The following is a 19,023-nucleotide window of genomic DNA, read 5'->3' as shown; positions in this document are numbered from 1 at the left end:
CCAGCCTAGCTTACCTTACCTTGTCCAATCATCAGGGTCCTCACCTGTTGCTGGACTCCAGCTTCCCTCATCCCTGATCGTTAGGGCTGATGAGAGTTGGGAGTCCAACAGCATCTGAATGGCTCACAGATCCCCACCAGTGCTCAAGTCTACTCAGCACAGGCCTTTTATGTTCATGCCTAATGAATCCAGAGACATTAATGTCTTGTGCTTTTACAAAGCTTAGATATTGGGGGAGAGGGGGGGAGAGCTGTTTGATGAATCAATGTAGTGAAAATTGGATATAAATGACAGTTTTTGGTGCTTACACCTTGCAGTCACATAAGCAGAAAGGAGACAGATGTAGTATTTACAGGAGGAAGACAGTAGTATTGTACACCAGGTGGCACATAGCTGAACTATTTTCAGAATGATGCCTCAATGGAGCTGGCTTGTGGCTGCCAACTAAGATTGGAAACTCTTGTACCTAGAATGGTTCTGAAACCAGAAGGCATGATCCCATCACACAAACTTGCGGCATTCCCTGCCCTGCAGGGCATTTACTAGGAGACGAGCAAACAACTTGGACACTTTCCCTTCAAGAAATATATATATATATTCATTACAATAAATACATCTTCAAGTTATATATATAAAAAGTAGTGCATTAACTGTTCACTTAAGACAAGTCGAAAGCAAATTTGGCCCCATCTGAGCCTACAGAAGGTGTCACAAGTTCATATTGCACTCAACCCTGGGCGTACTAGTGAAGGTCAAGCTGGAGAAAGAGGCCGACTCCTTTGACCTAGAAGACACTCTGTGCCACACACTTGTGGCTCTTCTGCCAGTTTGTGAGGTAGAGCAAAGCTCACAGCATTTCAACATTGCTGCCAAGTCCCTGCTTAGGGTGATTTGGAGCAGGGGCGCTTCAGAAACACTTTTAAGAAAAGCACATTGTAGCTTCTGGCCCTTCCCTTTGACGATGAAAAAAGAACACTGTTTGGCTTCCTCAAACCCCATTTGCAAATCTACTCAGAAGCAAGCCTCAGCAAATGCAATAGGACTTGCTCCCAGATTAGCATGCATAGGATTGGAGCCTTCCAGAGGATTTTTCAGGCAGCTTCTCGCCCTGCAACAATGGAGGCTCTCTCCAGTTTGCACTGCCAGTCCAGTGACAAGAAGTATCCCTCCCCTCTTAAAACTGCTTCACCCATTGGCTTTATTAATCTGACTTTTAGTTGTATTAAAAAGTGTGTCTGTTGTGTTTGCTCCTGTTCTTGGTCAAAAAGGTATACTTCAAACCTTCTGGAGGGCAGAGTCACGTTCATTCTTCCACTGAAGACTCCTCAGGTTGGTATATGTAGGGCAGGATGGAGATCAGAGCCTCCTCAATTGAGAACAAGTGCTCATCTTCCACCTGAGGGCAAAAGTAGCGCATGAAGTCTGCCAACCGCAGCAGGTACTCTATATTGTGGCCAGAACGACCGCTGGAAACTATTATTTGAGCTGCAATGTCCTCTTCAGATGCTGGACCAAGGTAGGAGGGATTCTGCGGGGTTGCAATGTAAACCAGGGCTAGGATAGGCTCCGTCTCTTTATCCTGGGGGTGGAACTTCACCAGCTTGGTGTCGTAGCCTCCAAGCACGGCTTCCCGCATATTTAAATATTTGAGCGAAGCAGCAATTTGATCACCACGGAGTTCATAGGCAACGCCCCATGTGCAACCCTGCAATGAATAAAAAAATTGACAAGGATTACTTGCTGTGACAGAGGCAGAAACAGAATCATATGCATTATTATATCCTGGAAGCTGATGAAACTCCTGTTTTTTACGTAAACCTGTTAACTAGGTCACACAAGGCTCCTAAAAGCACTGGTCAGGGATGGATAAATGCCTCTTCAAAAGAAAGCACCATTATCCTTGTTGTGACAACTCCTTTTGTGACATGAAAGGAGAGCACAGATAGATTTTCTGATCACCTTGTCCATCGCTTTTACATTTTTATTCTGAAAACTCATGCAGAAGCAAGCTCATTGTTCTCAGAAAGGCTACAGATTGGTCCAAAATGCATCTGATCAGCTGTGTTTTGCTCCTCTATTATGTCTCAGACTTAAACTTTCAGTGGGTCTATGACTGTATAATAAACGAGAGAGACTTAAATTTCCACACAAAGGCATTTTTGACAATTTTCTGCTCATTTTACTACATGTCTTGGTAACACAAAGAAATACTAAGACTTGCTCACAGAGCAGTCTCCACACTCCTTACCAACTGAAGCAATTTTGCATTTGCTCCTCTCCTGTCCAGCTATGCATAACATACAGCTTGCTGCCAAGTCCAATCTCATTTTAAAGGACTTTGAGGCAGGCTGGAGAAGTCAGAGACCACTAAATTATAAAAACACTGGCTATTCCTTCCACTCCAGCCTACCCACTGAGTGATTAATCCAATCGGCTCTTACAGAGGCTCCAGGAAGGACATGGCACCATTGACTCAACCACATACCAAATATTTTTCAGCAACTATTTATCTTGTAGGATGTCTCAAATATTATCTCAGCTTTCTCTCATCACCTGAAGATAAGCCCATGTTCATGGTCCCTTACTATATACACAGCATCCCACTATCCCAACCGTCTAATTGTTTCTTGAGGCATTTTGGGCATCCTCCTAAAGCCACAGAAACAACAAATGCTACCTGTCTAGCTGCAGCACTATGACAAACCTCCCCTTCTCCCTCTGTGCAGGAACTAAAGGGGAGGTGGTGAACTCTTAGAACTGTTCTGGATTATGCCCAGAAGAACCCAGCTTAAGCCTTGCTTTACAGGTGTGTTGAATGAACTGGATAAAGATGTAGGCATAAATAACTTACCTCATAATCCTCTTGGAGGGTGACCACTCTACCAGGCTAAACAGGAGAGGAAAATCAGAGTTAACATACAGTATCAGATATCCACCCGGAAAGCGCAAACGAAGCACCGCCACACCCAAGGATGCTCCACAAGAAGACCCGCACGGCACCAGCACTGCAGGCCAACCACACAGGAGGCACAAGCTGCTCTCCAGCCAGCACACGGGCAATGTCAAGCCAAGAGAAAGGGGGTAGTGCGGATCTGCAGCCCCTCTTCAAACCAGCTCCCTCAGCAGCAAATGCTGCTTATAAGCTACCCATCCTTTCCAAACCTGGACCACCACCCGGGTCGCCACCCACAGGCATTCTTCCCGAGAGAGACCCAGGATAGAGAGGCGCCCATCCATCACTCCCACCCCCGCCTCGAGGGAGACCCAGGATAGAGGCGCCCACCCACCACCCCCATCCCGAGAGAAACCCAGGACAGAGAGGCGCCCATCCATCACCCCCGCCCCGATCTCTCTCCGCCCCCCAGCAAAGGGGCGCCCCCTCTCACCATCTTCTCGCTGCCTCGGTGGAAGGTGTCTCCTTGCCAGAAGCGGCGGGTGTAGCCGCGGATGAAGCCCACTTTGCGCGACGTGAACTCGAAATCGGGTCTCCACACCAGCGAGCCGTAGCCGAAGACCCACAGCGGGGATTTGGGCGGCCCGCCTTCCGCGGCGGCCAGGTCTTCCTCCTGCTGCGGCCGCCCAAGGGGGCACTCCCCTCCGCTGGGAGAAGGATGCTGCGGGTGCAGCGGCAGCGGATCCCGCTTCATGGCCCCGCGCGAGGAACCCGGGAAGCAGCCTGCGCCTTGGAAGCAGCAGCGCTGGACCTGCGCTCCGGGGAAGGAGGCTGCCCGGGAGAGAAGGTGGCAAATGCTTGGCACGGTGGCTGGCTGGCTGGCGGCGAGGAGGCAAGAGCAAAGCGGACGCTTCCCAGATTAACTGCGCGCCTCCTGCAGCTCCAGCCTCTTTAAATACCAGCTCGCCGGGCAAGCCCCACCCAGCTGTCATGGAATTCTGGCGGCTCGCGCCGTCCACTCTCCAATCAGCGCCTCCGGCGTCACGGTAGCCGCGCGTTGTCCCGCCTCTCTGGAATCTGGATTGCTCAGAGGGAGCTGTCGGTCACGGGCGGAGCGCGCGCGCCGATTGGGTTCCCCCCGCCGCCCGCTGCATCAAGCCGGGATGATGCAACTCGGCTGGAAGCTTTCGAGCAAAGGAGGCAGGTGATTGCATCAGGCGGTCCTTTCGGCCGGGCTGCGGGCGCAGCCAGGCGCGGGGCGGAGGATCGGGGTCAGTGGGGAGAGACCTGCTTTAGCGGGTGGCCTTAACGGGGTGCAAGTCTGTGCATCGGCTGTCGAGGGCATTTAGAGGCAGTAGTTTGCCCCCAGTTTATGCGCTGCACGTGATATAGAATACATGCTGATCTCTGCCTAGCAGTGCTGATCGGCAGGATCCCCCCACCTTGGCGGGAGGGTACCATGAAATCATATTGGCACATCTAAAGGATGTGCGGAAAGGAGACTGAATCGTACACGACTGGTTGTTTTAAATATCGAAATAGAAACGAGCAATACAGGATACAAAGAAAAAGAGGCACTCTTTTCTCCATCTCTGGCTGAACCAGATGGGCCTCCCAACTCTACCATTCCATAGTATTCTGTGGTAGATTGCTATGGTAAAAGCAGCTGATGTCAAATTCCTGACGTCCTGGCTTTTTGTTGTAAAAATGGTGTGTGTGGGGGGGGGATTTTGCCGAATTGGCAAATATCAGGGGAAAACCTGGATGTATGGCAACGCGATGGAAAAAGCAGTGGAGACAGCTCAAAAAGCTTCAAATCCCCCCCCCCCAAAAAAAACCACACAACAATTTGGGTTTGTTCCCAAAAAGAGCTCATCCAATTTGGGGGGTTGGGAATTCTTCTTTTTGAAATATACCAACCCTATGTTGAAATATACCAGCTCGGATCAAAGACACATCTCATGCGCATTTACGTACACACACACACACACAGGCTGGGGTGCTCAATGGCGCCCCTCTGGAGGCTTCACCCAGGACAAAAAAAAAAAACAAGCTAGCCCCCGCCCCACCTTCCCAACAGCTCTGGTTACAGGCATCTTCATAAATCCTCCTTCTCATAAGATGATCTATATTCTCCAGCTAACAAGAAACCCACATGCAGGAGAACCTGGGCACCTTAGAGGTTGTTTGGCTTAAGCGCAAGAGGCTGGAGCAGGATGGGTGTTGGCTTAGCATGGCCAGGCAGTTGCTGAGGCCCCAGAGTCCACTTGGAGGGCCTACTGGCTTGGATTTCCCCTTGGTTGCTGAGGTGGCAAAACCACCACTGCAGGTGGTAGAGGCTGCCCTGTGATGTTTGACATTCACCCTGGATGAGAAGGATTGGGCTACTAGCCATGGTGGCTATGTAAGTTGTACCTCTACCTTTGGAGGCAGAACATCCCTGGATGTCAGTTGCTGAGGAGCATGAGTGGGGAGAGCGCTGTTGCACTCAGGTCCTGCTTTGAGACTTTCCATAGACCTCTGTGAGAACAGGATGCTGGACTTGGTGGGTCTTTGGCCTGGTCTTATGTTCTTAGGACAGTGAAGAGGTTTTTGCAGGAGCACCCAGTCACTCTCTCTCTCCCTCCCTGTGGGCAGCACAGAGGGGAGCGTTAGTCCTGCTGAGAAGAAGAATAGGGAGCCCACCAAAGGTATTTTGCTGAGGGCTTCTCATAACTTAGAACCAGGCCTATGTCTCGTGTCACCATCTGCTCTCTATTCTGTGTCATCATCAGTTGCCGAACTGTTGCTTGAGGCCAGCAGAACAGTCAGTGGTGATAGTAGCAGCTGCTGTGGGGGGTATCTGTGCTGAGATCTGGTCCTCATGGCTTCCTGAGGGGTTGTGCCACCTCAGCAGACAGTGGTAAGATGGAAGGACTTGCCAGTGCTATTTTTCTCGAAAAAGAGGTGCTGGAATTCACCACGAATGCCTCCTTTGTTCTCTTGCAATGCCACCCACCTGAGAGGTGCCGGAACTGAGTTCTGGCGAGTTCCGGTCCCAAAAAGCCCTGCTCCTAGCTAGGATTTAGGGGTGGGGTGCAGAAAATGCATGGGGATAATACAAAACGATTGCAAGAATCTGACCTTGCTTTTAGTCACTTGACCAAAATGAATGAATAAAATGGTTTGCTCACCAGTTTCTGCAAGGGTTGCCGGATGCATGGATAACAATGCAGTGGATGTGAGATGAAGTGGGTGGGCCAGGCACAGGATGTGGTTACAATTTGCTCTGACAATGGTGTCAAGGTATTAGCCATCTCAATGGCAATGTGCAGCTCAGTGCTTGAATTATTGGGCATGGGGATACATCAATAAGCTCTACTGCCTGACTCCTCCCATCCATTTCAATGAAACCATAGTTTCCCTGTTGCCTTCAGAAACTGTGGTTAAGGAGACTGTCACAAAAGAAAAGTAGGCTGGCCCTCCTCTGCCCAGCCTGTAATTCAAACATTGGCTCGGCATCAAGAGTAAAGATTGGTCTGAGAAATCTATAATGGACTTTAAAGATAGTGGTCTGGAGATAATAATCAAGGCAAGAGAAAGGTCTGCACTATGAGTGCCCGTATATCTAATGATGAGGCATGAAGCACCTGGTAACCTAAATAGATCATGCAAGACTCAAGAGTTCCTGTGGGTTCAAAGACAACAGGCAGTGACGTGTTGGGTGTGGCCCCAAATTCTCCAATTTTGGCAGGCAGAGGAAGAAAGATACGAAGAGGCAGAGGCTGAACTGCTCACTGACTAGACTTTTTTAACCCTACTTGGTCAAACATTTAAGTGGTGCATCTCAAGCACCTTGCTTATATTATGATTGTTAACCTCTGTAGCAGCCCTTGGGCAAGGTACAGAGCTGACAGGGCCCATTCTTGTTGCATCATAGAGAATTTGCAATATCTTTTCAAGGTTTATGTACTTTGTTTTAAAATGTGCCTTCAGAATCATTTGGGGGGGGGGAAATAATTAATGCTTCGATTTATTTTTTGAAAGTGATACTGAATTAAAATTTTCACATGAACACTTAGTCCAGGACTTATTTAACTTAAAACCCATGGCTTCAGAACCTGCATTTCCATTTCTGAGGGGACAGCATGCTGCAAATGCCAAAATGCTAATACCTGCATTCAAAGCCCTGCCCGGCCATGGATCTTTCTGGGTGGCATGACATAAGTTCTCCCTCAGTTTAATCTACTTCACAGGGGTTGATGTGAAGATAAAAGTGTAACTTGTATATGAAAAAGCCCTGTAGAAAGGTCCTGTGACAATGGAAGCTGAGTGGGAAAACTTTGAGACCCACTGTCCCTCAGCCCTTGTGGGGGGGCCAGACTATATTTTGAAGAAAAAAAGAGAAATGAACAAATTCCTATGCCCCACAAATAACCCAGAGATGCATTTTAAATAAAAGCACACATTCTACTCATGTAAAAACACGCTGATTCCCGGACCGTCTGCAGGCTGGATTTAGAAGGCTATTGGGCCGGATCCGGCCCCTGGGCCTTAGTTTGTCTACCTATGTTTTATATCATTGGATGAAGACAAATCGAGACTGGCTCAAGTCCTTGGGATTCTGGTATGCAGAGTCAGCAACAGACATGGAGCTTTGCAAGACCTGCATCCCAGTCAGGCTAGATTAGAATTTTGCTGTGAGAAACTGTTCCTCGCCAGGCTATAGTGGAGGAGTGGAATTACTGGCTCATATTTAGTAAACAAATTATCCCTCCAGGGTGAACATTCAGTGTGTTAGTCTCAGGTGACTGAGGCATATGCACAGGTATGGATTAGGCTTCTTTCTGACAATGGTGAATCACAGCCAAGCAAGAAGGCCATTTACAGAGCTGGGGTGATGCATCCGAACGGACTGTAACAAAAGCAATTATCTTCACTTCAGCTACAGACATCATACATCTAGAAGCAAGCTGAGGATGTTCCTGTGCTGGAGATTGCTGGACAGTGACCAGCTAAGAAACTTATATAGATAAACCAGAGTCATGGAGAGATCGTACTGTTCAGAGAACACTGACAGCGAGGTAACAACTGGCAGTGCAATGCAAACTCAGCTCAGTTTGGCCTGTCTTGCGTCAGCTTTCTGCTTGACGTTTATTCTTTCTAGTTAACTATCAAGACTTGGTGGAAAACCACTTCCTTTCATAGGATTCTGGTTTGCACAGTTTGTTGGGCAACTGCATGAACCTATGGAGTTAGAGTGAACCCATGTATAATAAATCAAACTAGCTGGTTTTTGTTTTGTTTTGTTAATAACAGCAATGTTTTTCATATAAGCAGATTATATTTACATAGGATAGATTCAAGCTGCTATTTTAACAAATCTTCAGAAAGGGTTAGGTTTTATGGATTGGGTAGAAACTTGCAGCAATCGCATGGCTGCTTAGATGGAATTTCTCCCTCCCCTTTTCCTTGTTATGCAAATATAACAAACAAACAAACAACAACAACAAAGTCAGCTCACATTAACAAAAAAAAAATCCATCACTGCTGACTTAAAAGACACGCATATATGTAAGCATTTTATATGTCCAAATAGATATCCAGATTTATGATTATGATCATGATTCCTGTGTTCCAGGGGGTTGGACTAGATGACCCTTGGGGTCCCGTCCAACTCTACAATTCTATGATTATTAATGATGTATACTAGTTATATGCCAAAATTCATCCCTGGTACTATTGGAACCAGCTCCCAGGTCTTGTTCCTTTCTAAGGAACCAAGTTCAGCCTTCATGGCTTTTAGCCATGGCTCTGCATCCTTTGAGGTTAACTCCTGGACCTCTTGGAAGCTTGAAGGTTCCCAAACCTTCTCTGAGTTACTAATCCCAACAGTGCCTCCTCGCACTGCCCCACAGAGCAGTGGATGCCCTTAACCATAGTGGCACAACGGAGACTGGCCAAAGGCGAATATATGGCTAGCACTTTACCTTGGGAGGCAGCAGTGGCAGGAGCAGGGCTGCTGCAACAAACAAGCCTTTGGGAGGCAGAGATGTGAGAGGGCATCAGTGGAGGGAGGGAAGGAAAGAGGGACTGAGGCCGTGGCACCCCTGACCTAAGGTTACCAGATTTTTTTCAAAGAATCCGGGGACACTTCTTTTCTGTGGTCTCCTCTGTCGCATGGCCTTCCTCTGGGTCCTGGCCTGCTCCCTTGGAGTGCTAGCCACCGTGGAGTAGGCTTGGGTTGGACCTGGGCTCAGCCACATGTCCTTGCCCTCCCAGTGCTCTCCTACCTTTCTTTCTCAGCAGCGGCGGCAGCAGTGCGGCAAGGTTGGGGCTCCCCTCTTTTTTTCTCCTTTCTCTTTTTCTCTTTCCTTCTCCTTCTCTCCCCTTTCTCCCTGCATCGGCTCCAGGGTTTTCCTGGCCCCGAAGCACCGCTGGGCAGTTGGCCAGTTGGCTGGGCGCTCTCGCTCCCGGCTTGATTTGGGTTGCAGGGTGGGTGTGTCAGCGGTTCCCCCAGTTGACGTGCCAGGCGTCTTCGGTTTCCCCCACGGCAGCGACAGTGGCAGTCTCAGCAGCCCAGAGCCAGCCTGGTAGCGCAGTTGGCTCTGGCTGGCTTCAGGAGATGCTCACTGCCATGGCACCCGCCATTTTGCCTCGCCAGAAGTCCCCATATGATGTAGTAGGGAACATTAATTCCCTACTAATAAATCTACAACACTTTAAATATAAATCTGGGCACATTAAATGAAATCCGGGGACATTCCGGGGACAGATTTTGTCCGGGGACAGACTTGTAAATCCAGGGACTGTCCCTGGGAAACGGGGACGTCTGGTAACCATACCCTGACCATCATTCAAGGCGCCTCAGGGTGCTATGGCATAATGGTTGAAAACCTCTGCTCTACATTGTTGTTGCTTTTTAAAAAGAAAGCTACTTGTGCCTTTGGCATGCATATCTAGCACATAAGATTGTTCAGGTGTGTGGAAGGCCCACAACTAATAGGCTAGCCATATACTTGAGGGAGTTCACTTTCTTTAAATAGCACCTATTTGCCTGCAAGTAACTACTGGACTGAGGAGATTAATTGCCCTAGACTAGGACCAATTATTCAGGGGAAAGGGAGAAATGGCTCCTTCCTCCAAAGGTAAGCTTTCAGGAAACATGCAGAGAAACGGGTCGTGTCCTTTCAACCTCAAATTTATCTCAGTAAACATATGGAGAACTTGCAGGTAATCAACTGCGGCACAGAGGAATAAAGGTGTTATACAGTATTTGCTCATCCTGGAAGCCTTTCCCCCTCCTTGGAGTTTCATTAGTCCCAAACTGTATTTAAACCCCAGAGCTTCAATGGCTGGGTAGCTCACAAGCTCCAGCAGGAACCTCCCTCCCACTTTTGCCCCTCAGCTATCTCAAGGATCATATCTGTTCTTTACCAGCCATGGACCAAAGGAAGGGGTGAGAGGTTTCTGCTGCCTGGCTGGTATAGAATTACCTCTCCCCATAAATTTATTACGTTTTTATATTTTGCTGGAAGAGTGGCTGGGGAAACCCAGCCAGATGGGCAGGGTATAAATAAAATAATAATATTAATAACAACAACAACCTCAGGCAGAAAATGAATCTTAGCAATCTTAACAAATGACATTTCCCAGGATTCTTTGGGGGAAGCCATGACAGTTAAAGGGATATAAAAATGCTTTAAATGTTTGGTGCAGATGTGACCTGAAAGTCTCTTGATTCATGAATTAATATGTTGTCAGCTTTGCCTCTGAAGGTTACAAACAAGATGACTATTCTTGTTTTTGTGACCTTTTCTACTCTAGTTTCATTATTTGTTTCTTTTAATGAGCCAGACTACCTTTAATGAGCCCAGCTAACTTCTGACACAGCACTAAGATAAATCAGCTTCTCTCAGCAATGCCATATCATCCAAACCCGACAGGCTAGCATCTTTGACACATGAGTTCCTGCGAAGGGAAATGCCCATTTCTTTTGTAGAGCATTGAAGGTAAGCACCAACCAGTCTGTTCTTGTGATGGTTGATGGACCTGAGTCATTCATCTGAAACGCAAGATAAGGTTTCAGAATGAAACATAAATAAAACTGAAGCCATGTGCAGAAAGCCTGAGAGAAAGAAAGCTTGTCTATAAGCTTAAGAAAACAAACAGCACAATTTCTTCTTTCTAGTTTGTGAGTCGAAACTCTTTATAGTGAGCTGAAATTCATGACTCAGAATGATTTACAGTGGTACTTTGGTTCTCAAACTTAATCCATTCCAGAAGTCCACTCCAAAACCAAGGCACGCTTTCCCATAGAAAGTAATGCAAAATGAATTAATCCGTTCCAGACTTTTAAAAACAACCCCTGAAACAGCAATTTAACATGAATTTTACTATCTAATGAGACCATTGATACTGTATTTTTCGCCCCATAGGACGCACTTTTTCCCCTCCAAAAATGAAGGGGAAATGTGCCTGCGTCCTATGGGGCGAATGCAGGCTTTCGCTGAAGCCTGGAGAGCGAGAGGGGTCGGTGCGCACCGACCCCTCTTGCTCTCCAGGCTTCAGGAAGCTCTGCGCAACCCTCGGGAGACCGGCTCTGAGGGTTGCGCAGAGCTGCCTGCAGTCCTGGGACCAGCGCAGCTCTGCGCGGCCACCGGGAGCCGGGGAAAAGTGGGACATTCCGGGATCAAATCAGAAAGCGGGACAGCTTCTCTAAATTAGCGGTGTCCCTGGAAAATAGGGATACTTAGAGGGTCTGTCAGGGGCAGCATTTTTTTGTTCAGAAGGGTCTGGAGGCTAGCAAATTGAGTCCCCCCCCCCTGCACATTGACTCGCTTCTGCATGAGCTGAGGCCCGGGAGAGGGCTTTCCAATGTGGGACAGAGGCTCTGCCTCTCCTTCCTCTCAGCCCATCAGCCTGTGTCCTGGTTTCTGTATGGGAGGCAGCAAGTGAGGAGAATAAGCAGAGGACTCTAAATGTTGTTGTTCACATTCTGAGGAAAGGAGGAGGAGGCTTGAACAAGCTCTTCGTGTGCAGCCTATACATCAGCTCTGCAATCCATCATGAGTTTCCAGATTGCTTTGTAACATGTAGAAACAGGTATCATGTGGATCCTTTCCAACTTGAAAGAGGCCTAATTGGAAAGTGAGACACAGACGTTGGATGCGCCTCTGTGGCTGGCGCTTCCGTGTAGTATTGGAGATCACGGCGGGGAGTGGTTTTGCAGAGGCAACAGTACTGTGAGTGCAATATGTGAGCTCATCCTCATTCAATGGCTATGCGCACAAGAAGGCGAGGGCTTGGCCATATTCTCACTTGCTCTTTGTATCAGAGATATGGGCTAGAGCATGGGTAGGCAAACTAAGGCCCGGGGGCCGGATCAGGCCCAATTGCCTTCTAAATCTGGCCTGTGAACAGTCCAGGAATAGTGTGTTTTTACATGAGTAGAATGTGCCCTTTTATTTAAAAATGCATCTCTGGGTTATTTGTGGGGCATAGGAATTTGTTCATCCCCCCCCCCAAAAAAAATATAGTCCGGCCCCCCACAAGGTCTGAGGGACAGTGGACCGGCCCCCTGCTGAAAAAGTTTGCTGACCCCTGGGCTAGAGAGCAACTTGCTTGCATCTTCTCTTGCATGGGAGAAAGCAGTTGCTGTGGATAAAATGGAAGGAGGGAGACTATCATGCCTTCAAATGGAAACCAGCCAGCTTTAACCCCTGGGCTGCCAGTTGCCTGTCCTTACATATGCCTTTGTGTGTCTTCAGGTGCTACCAGGCCACAAGATTTTGTCTAGACTGCTTGCTGACACATGCCTGTTAGTAATTGTTGGCATGTGTTCAGAAAGTTAAATAAAGAACAAACTAATTTTAAAAAAACTTCCTTGTCTGGTCACCTGAAGCCACAGGCAAGTGGGTGAGTGGCTTTTTACAAGCCTGCCTAACATGATCTTATACTGCCCTTAAATAGATGCTTAGATGCATTGTATTTTGCAGAGAGTGTCTCAGCAGCTCCTGCCAGCTCTAGGCAGCATTGCCAATGGTCAGAGATGATGGGAGTTGTAGCCCAACCTCACCTGGAGGACACGACATTAGGCATCCTTGATTTAAGATATTCAGTTTAGCTTGGTTACCACTATCCTACTCTCTTCTAGCTTAGTTACCAAGGCCACTACTACTTTCTGGAAATCCAAGGTATGTGTTTGACTTCGCTCACATTTACCATTCCAGAAGATCATGAATTCCAGCATTATTTTCCCCAAAGTTCATGCTACATTGCTACATAACTGTGCCCTCTTGGTTAAGGTCGAATCAAAGACAGCAGATCCCCCTCAACATTTTACACTTCTTGAAAGAAGAAGCTGTCAGCAAGGCATGTCAGATATTTTTGTTTTTGCTGACATCCTACAGAATTGGGTGCTGGATCAGAAAGAGGAGGGTGAAAATCTCTCTTTACCCATAATACTCACAGAGTGACCTTGGGCCACTCACTATCCTCCCAGATTAATATTCACAGCATCATTGTGAGAAACAACCTAACTCCTCCCACACTGTCAGTGTCTCCAGAATGTCACTAGTTTGCAGGAGGGATTCAAATGTATCCCGGAAATGTAGGTTTGTGCAATTAAAGTGGGCGAAAGTGCTCTGTCACCCTAGCATAGCAAATCCACTTTTAAAGCGAATAAATAAATGGATTTTTTTGTGGTTTGGAAAATGACAAGCCAATCTCCTGAAAGGTGTGGGATAAACAAATGATTTATAGGAAGATGTAGAAATACAGTGCAAGTACATCAAAATGAATGCTCATTGTTATATGACACTCCCCAGCCTCAGTAAACAAATCAGACAAATGTTCAATAGACTGGACATGGCGTAAGCTTTGTGCAAGCAAATAAGCACGGATGTTCAATAAACAGGACTTCTGGCAGAGCCCTATGCTTCTTGGAGGGTGAGAATACTAACCAACTAACAGCAGCACAAACATTGCCAGCATTGGCACCTATCTGAAAGATATTATTTATGTACCATGAAAATAAGCCCTTGCTGCATTTTGGACGGTTTGGGGAGCATGGCATCAGAGGCAGAGCCCTGGCTTCCCAATTTTCTGTGCTTCCCCAAATGAATAAAACTCAGGAAAAGGATTCCTAATTGCATGTTGAATGAGCAGAGCTAGTTCCCTTTCTTTCCAGATGGTTGAATTGAGCTAATGGAGCAACAAGATCACCCTGGACAACTCATTCCCAGGACTGAGCCTTTGCATCTTGCTTCATGGATTGGCAGGGGCGTTCCCAGCATCTGGCCATTTTGAGCAGTAGTCCATGGATGTCTGAAGGGCCACCAAGACAAGTTCTGGTTTTAGTACCCTGATTGGATCTCTCTCCCTTCTGCTGTCTGAGCGGGTTTCTTGTGAAAGCATCACAAACAATGCCCTTTTACAGGGAGAGAAATAAAAAGCTTGGAGACAGCATTTCACTGCCTTCAGGCTGAGGTTCCTATCCTATGTAAGGGTTGGCTTCACTTCTGTTCTTGCTTGATCACTGGGAAATCAATGGGAAAGGTTAATTAAGGACTGTGAAAATTAGCAAAAGGTAGGGCAAAGAGGAGGAGCAGATCTCTTACCCAGGGGCAAATCCTTGACTGCCTCTTGCCCACAGAAACCTGACACTGGTCTTGGAGATTGGAGAGCCTATTTCAGCACCAGAGGCTTCTGCATAAATTGGCCCCCTGCACAGCTGCCCAGACACCAGGGATGATTGCAGAAGCAACAAGGGTCACATAGTCTGTTGGTACCAGAGTGTCCTGGAATAAAGGAAACTGCCTTTTCAAATATTATTGCCACCTGAACTTAATAATATTGAGAGGGAGCATGATGAAATCTAGATGTGTCCACCTGGGTGTTTTGTACAGGGCAAGAGCACCTCCTAAAACCTGTATTAGGGTGTGGCGCTCTAGAGTAAGTGGCTTCAAAGAAACTGAGCTCTGCAATCAACTCCCCAGGAAAAATGATAGCGAACATAACCAGTGTGCCAACTGTGGCTAAACATGTGCTTGTCCTATCTTTACTGAGATATGCATGCAGGATGGGAAGGTAGCCTATCTAGGAGATGGAAAACTCTGATTCTAAATCTTCACTGCCTTGCTAAGACTAAGGAGTAAACCCTACACAAAATGGTAGTGGAGTCCCTAAGACGGTTGGACTCCTGCAGCCGAGCTAGTGCAAAAGTATTGCTCTGCTTTCCTTTGGACCACATCAGCAAGGCTGAGAGGGGAATCTTGTCATCTGGGCAGTCCAGGACCTCCATACAAACTGCCCAGGCTTGCTTCCCAGGGAGGAGAACCTAAGAGAAGAGCCTGCTGGATGCTGCCCATCGAGTCCAGCATCCTGTTCTCACAGTGGCCAACCATGGGATGAGCATGGGAAGCATGCAAGCAGGACCTGAGCTTGGCAGCACTCTTCCCTCCTGCGGTTTCTAGCAACTGGCATTCAGCAGCACACAGCCTCCAAAAGTGGAGGTATTTGGACTAATATGTGGCTAACATGCAAGGGAAGGTGACAGCTTTGTGCCTCCCTAAAGGTAAAGGTAAAGGTAAAGGGACCCCTGACCATTGTCCAGTCATGGCTGACTCTGGGGTTGCGGCGCTCATCTCGCTTTATTGGCCGAGGGAGCCGGCGTACAGCTTCCAGGTCACGTGGCCAGCATGACTAAGCCGCTTCTGGCAAACCAGAGCAGCACACAGAAATGCCATTTACCTTCCCGCCGGAGCGGTACCTATTTATCTACTTGCACTTTGATGTGCTTTCAAACTGCTAGGTTGGCAGGAGCAGGGACCGAGCAACGGGAGCTCACCCCTTCACGGGGATTTGAACCGCTGACCTTCTGATCGGCAAGTCCTAGGCTCTGTGGTTTAACCCACAGCGCCACCCACGTCCCATTTGTGCCTCCCTACCGCCACCCTTAATATTGAGATACAGAGCAGAGCAGTACAGTCTGTATGCAAGGCTTGGCTATCAAAGTTCTGGTCTTCAAATGGAGGTTGGGGGCAGATTTGGCCCCATTCTCCACTCATGCATTGGCTATGAAAGTGCCCGCTTCTTCTCCGTGCTGCTAAAATCTTTATCTGCTGTTTTCTGCACCTCTGTTTAAGGCCAAGAGGACAGGCTGCTTGTATTGTTGCTTTCCTGGACAGCTGGCAACCCCTACCCCGCACTCCACCATCAGACTCACATGCTGGAAGATGTTGGCTAAAGTAGCTGTACAACACATAATGGAATATGAGAGTCACAACATGAACGAAGAATAGTCATGGCATTATATAACCATCCTTCTGGAATGTATTTTCTGAGCGTGGTATGATTGTGCTCCTCACTGGGTGCAGGTGACACAGCGGTGTCAGGATTGCATCATGCTGCAGGCCCTGGCAGTTTTAGGACCCAAAAGTACCCTGCTCCAAATCCAGCTGAGCCAACCTTCTGCTCCTCAGGAGCTGCTTCAATCCGATGTACACTCAGTTTTTCCAGGACTCCACCTCCCCGCAGGGTGATAATGGATGTTCCCTCTTTCTCAGCTGCTGTAGCAGGCTGTTTTGAAACCAGTTCCAGCCTTCAGTTACTCATAGCTTACTGTTAAGTAAATAACCCTTTTTCTCACTTCCTGATCTTTGTGGCAAAGCCATTCTTTTGCTTTGATAATTCTTTTCCCTCAGTACAACTGTTTAGGCTGTGTACACACCATGCATTTAAGACACACACCCCACAAGAATCCCAGCAAAAGTAATTTATAATAATAGTAATAATAATAATATAATTTATTATTTATACCCCGCCCATCTGGCTGAGTTTCCCCAGCCACTCTGGGCGGCTTCCAATCGAGTGTTAAAAACAATGCAGCATTAAATATTAAAAACTTCCCTAAACAGGGCTGCCTTCAGATGTCCTTTAAAGAGAAGATAGCTGCTTATTTCCTTCACATCTGAAGGGAGGGCGTTCCACAGGGCGGGTGCCACTACCGAGAAGGCCCTCTGTCTGGTTCCCTGTAACCTCACTTCTCGCAAAGAGGGAACTGCCAGAAGGCCCTCGGAGCTGGATCTCAGTGTCCAGTGGAGGTGTCCGATGGGGGTGGAGACGCTCCTTCAGGTATACAGGGCCGAGGCCGTTTAGGGCTTTAAAGGTCAGCAATAACACTTTGAAGTGTGCTCTCCTTTGCAGAGCTACAATTCCCAGCACCCTTAGCAAACTACACTTCACAGGATTATTCTCTGGGCACAGGGGAAAATGTACTTTATAAATGCTTCAAATGTATGGTGTGTATTCAGCCTTAAGAGGGAAGGAGAGGCTGGCTGTGTAGACATTACCGGTTTAAAATGTGCTGAGGTTTTTTCTTGCTGCATTTCAAGACTGATTTGCCCATCACTATACCCCTCAGCATGGGTTGAGGTGTATTGAAATCACCTGCTATTTGCCCATTTCATCACCCAATGGAAATACCTTGTTGGTTTCCCTGCCCTTGCGTCCACCCCCTGATAACCCCCCCCCCGATAATCTGGACAGAATGGAAGGTTGTGCAAATGTACACACCTGGGATTCAGTTACAGGTAGGTAGCCGTGTTGGTTTGCCATAGCCGAAACAAAATAATGATAATAATAAATTTAAATAAAATAATAATAATTAAAAATCCTTCTAGTAGCACCTTAGAGACTTAGTTGGTCTCTAAGGTGCTACTGGTGCTCTAAGGTGCTTAGAGACTTAGTTGGTCTCTAAGGTGCTACTGGAAGGAATTTTTTTATTTTGTTTCGACCTGGGATTCAGTATCAGTTGAATAAGCATATCATGCTCAAGTTGGCCTGAAGCTGGCTTCAAGGAAACTACATCAAAACACAGTCTTTTTCCAGAAACCATGAGATGGCTCTGGATCCTGGGCAAGTTTGTGTGTACATGAATTCAAAAACAGACAGCAGGAGTGGACTGGAGCCAGAGTAAATGTCAGTGTGTACACAGCCAGAGGGGGAGCGAAATAAGCAAGATGTTTAGCATTGTTGATGTCAGTTGTACACTGGGCCTCTCCAGGTGGCAAGCACTTATCTGCTCTCTCTGCTGGGTACCTTTTCTGAGGACATCTCAGCACTCTTAGTGAGAAACCCAGCCACAAATAGTCATCCTTGATGTCCCCTTGTCATTTGTCAGCGGTATTGATGTTTAGTAATGATGTAGCCTTCCCTCTTAGAAGTGCATTATGTAACTGCAGAGAGAGAAGGCTTTCTCAGGACTGACACCCTGGCTTTGTTATATCTTCCCTAAAGGGGTATAATCTTTACAATCTTTTTGGCACCAGGTTAAGACATCATTATTTTAATTCCCCAGGGTGTTTTGTAATTTTTGACCTGTTCTCGTTTACTATGGCTACAAACATTTGTGTTTTATTGTACTGTACAGCAGTGCTTCAAATTAATTTATTGCTTGTCTTGTTGAACACCGTCCTGGAAATTGGTTTTGCTGTAGGTGGTATAGAAACGTTTTAAATAAATAAATAGCAGCTAGCGTCTGTCAGCTCACTAATTCCCAAAACAGCCCAGTGAAGTTGGCTACTGTTGTTATCTTAAAATGCAGATATAGGCAGTGGACACTTAGAGAGAGAGTGCCCTATCTAAAAGCCACTCTGGACTTTCATGGCTGTGGTAAAATGTTAACCAGGGACTTTGTGGCCCACAGCTCATTCTCTTAAGCAGCTCCCAATTACAATTATAGTACTTCCCCTTCTTCAAGCACTTATGAACCACTTAAACATTACCACTATGACCACTGCATCATCAATGTCTCGGGTATCATCAGATCTGAGCGTCATCTAATTTTCACTACTAAAGCAATTTGCTACCAGAAATGTGTGATTTAAGTTTCAGCTCCCCAAAGGCAGTACATTGCTATTACATCATAGTGGAAAGTGGAGATTGTCTAGGAACTGTTTCTGTGGGGGTAAGTGTATGTGAACAGTAAAGGAACTGATAAGTAGTTGCTCATATAGAGAAAGAGGAGTCATTTTGTGAGCGTGACATAGATTATTACGCATAATTATTACATAATGTTCATCACAGGGTGCATACCTGGAGAGAAAGGGAAGCGTAGCCCCTGAGGGGGAAGATCATCTTTTTATGAG

General features: G+C 47.1%; 1 protein-coding gene and 1 long non-coding RNA gene across 2 annotated transcripts; one reads left to right on the top strand and one right to left on the bottom strand.

The window, feature by feature from the left end:
- Positions 1–576: 576 nt before the first annotated feature.
- CHAC1 (ChaC glutathione specific gamma-glutamylcyclotransferase 1) lies at positions 577–3,836 on the bottom strand. Its single transcript, XM_082242255.1, has 3 exons — positions 3,387–3,836; positions 2,852–2,887; positions 577–1,705 (listed from the first exon to the last, which is right to left on the bottom strand). The coding sequence occupies exons 1-3, from the start codon at positions 3,645–3,647 to the stop codon at positions 1,304–1,306; spliced, it is 699 nt and encodes a 232-aa protein (XP_082098381.1). The 5' UTR covers positions 3,648–3,836; the 3' UTR covers positions 577–1,303.
- A 13,699-nt stretch (positions 3,837–17,535) lies between these two features.
- LOC309532092 lies at positions 17,536–18,409 on the top strand. The gene is made up of 2 exons (XR_014219594.1): positions 17,536–17,587; positions 17,635–18,409. It is a non-coding gene; the product is annotated as an uncharacterized lncRNA (long non-coding RNA).
- Positions 18,410–19,023: the final 614 nt, after the last annotated feature.

The sequence above is a fragment of the Podarcis vaucheri genome (genome assembly GCF_965113315.1).
Source record: "Podarcis vaucheri genome assembly, chromosome: 1".
Taxonomy (NCBI): domain Eukaryota; kingdom Metazoa; phylum Chordata; class Lepidosauria; order Squamata; family Lacertidae; genus Podarcis; species Podarcis vaucheri.
Note: the sequence above shows the minus strand (reverse complement) of the source record. Positions and strands in the feature narration are given on the sequence as shown.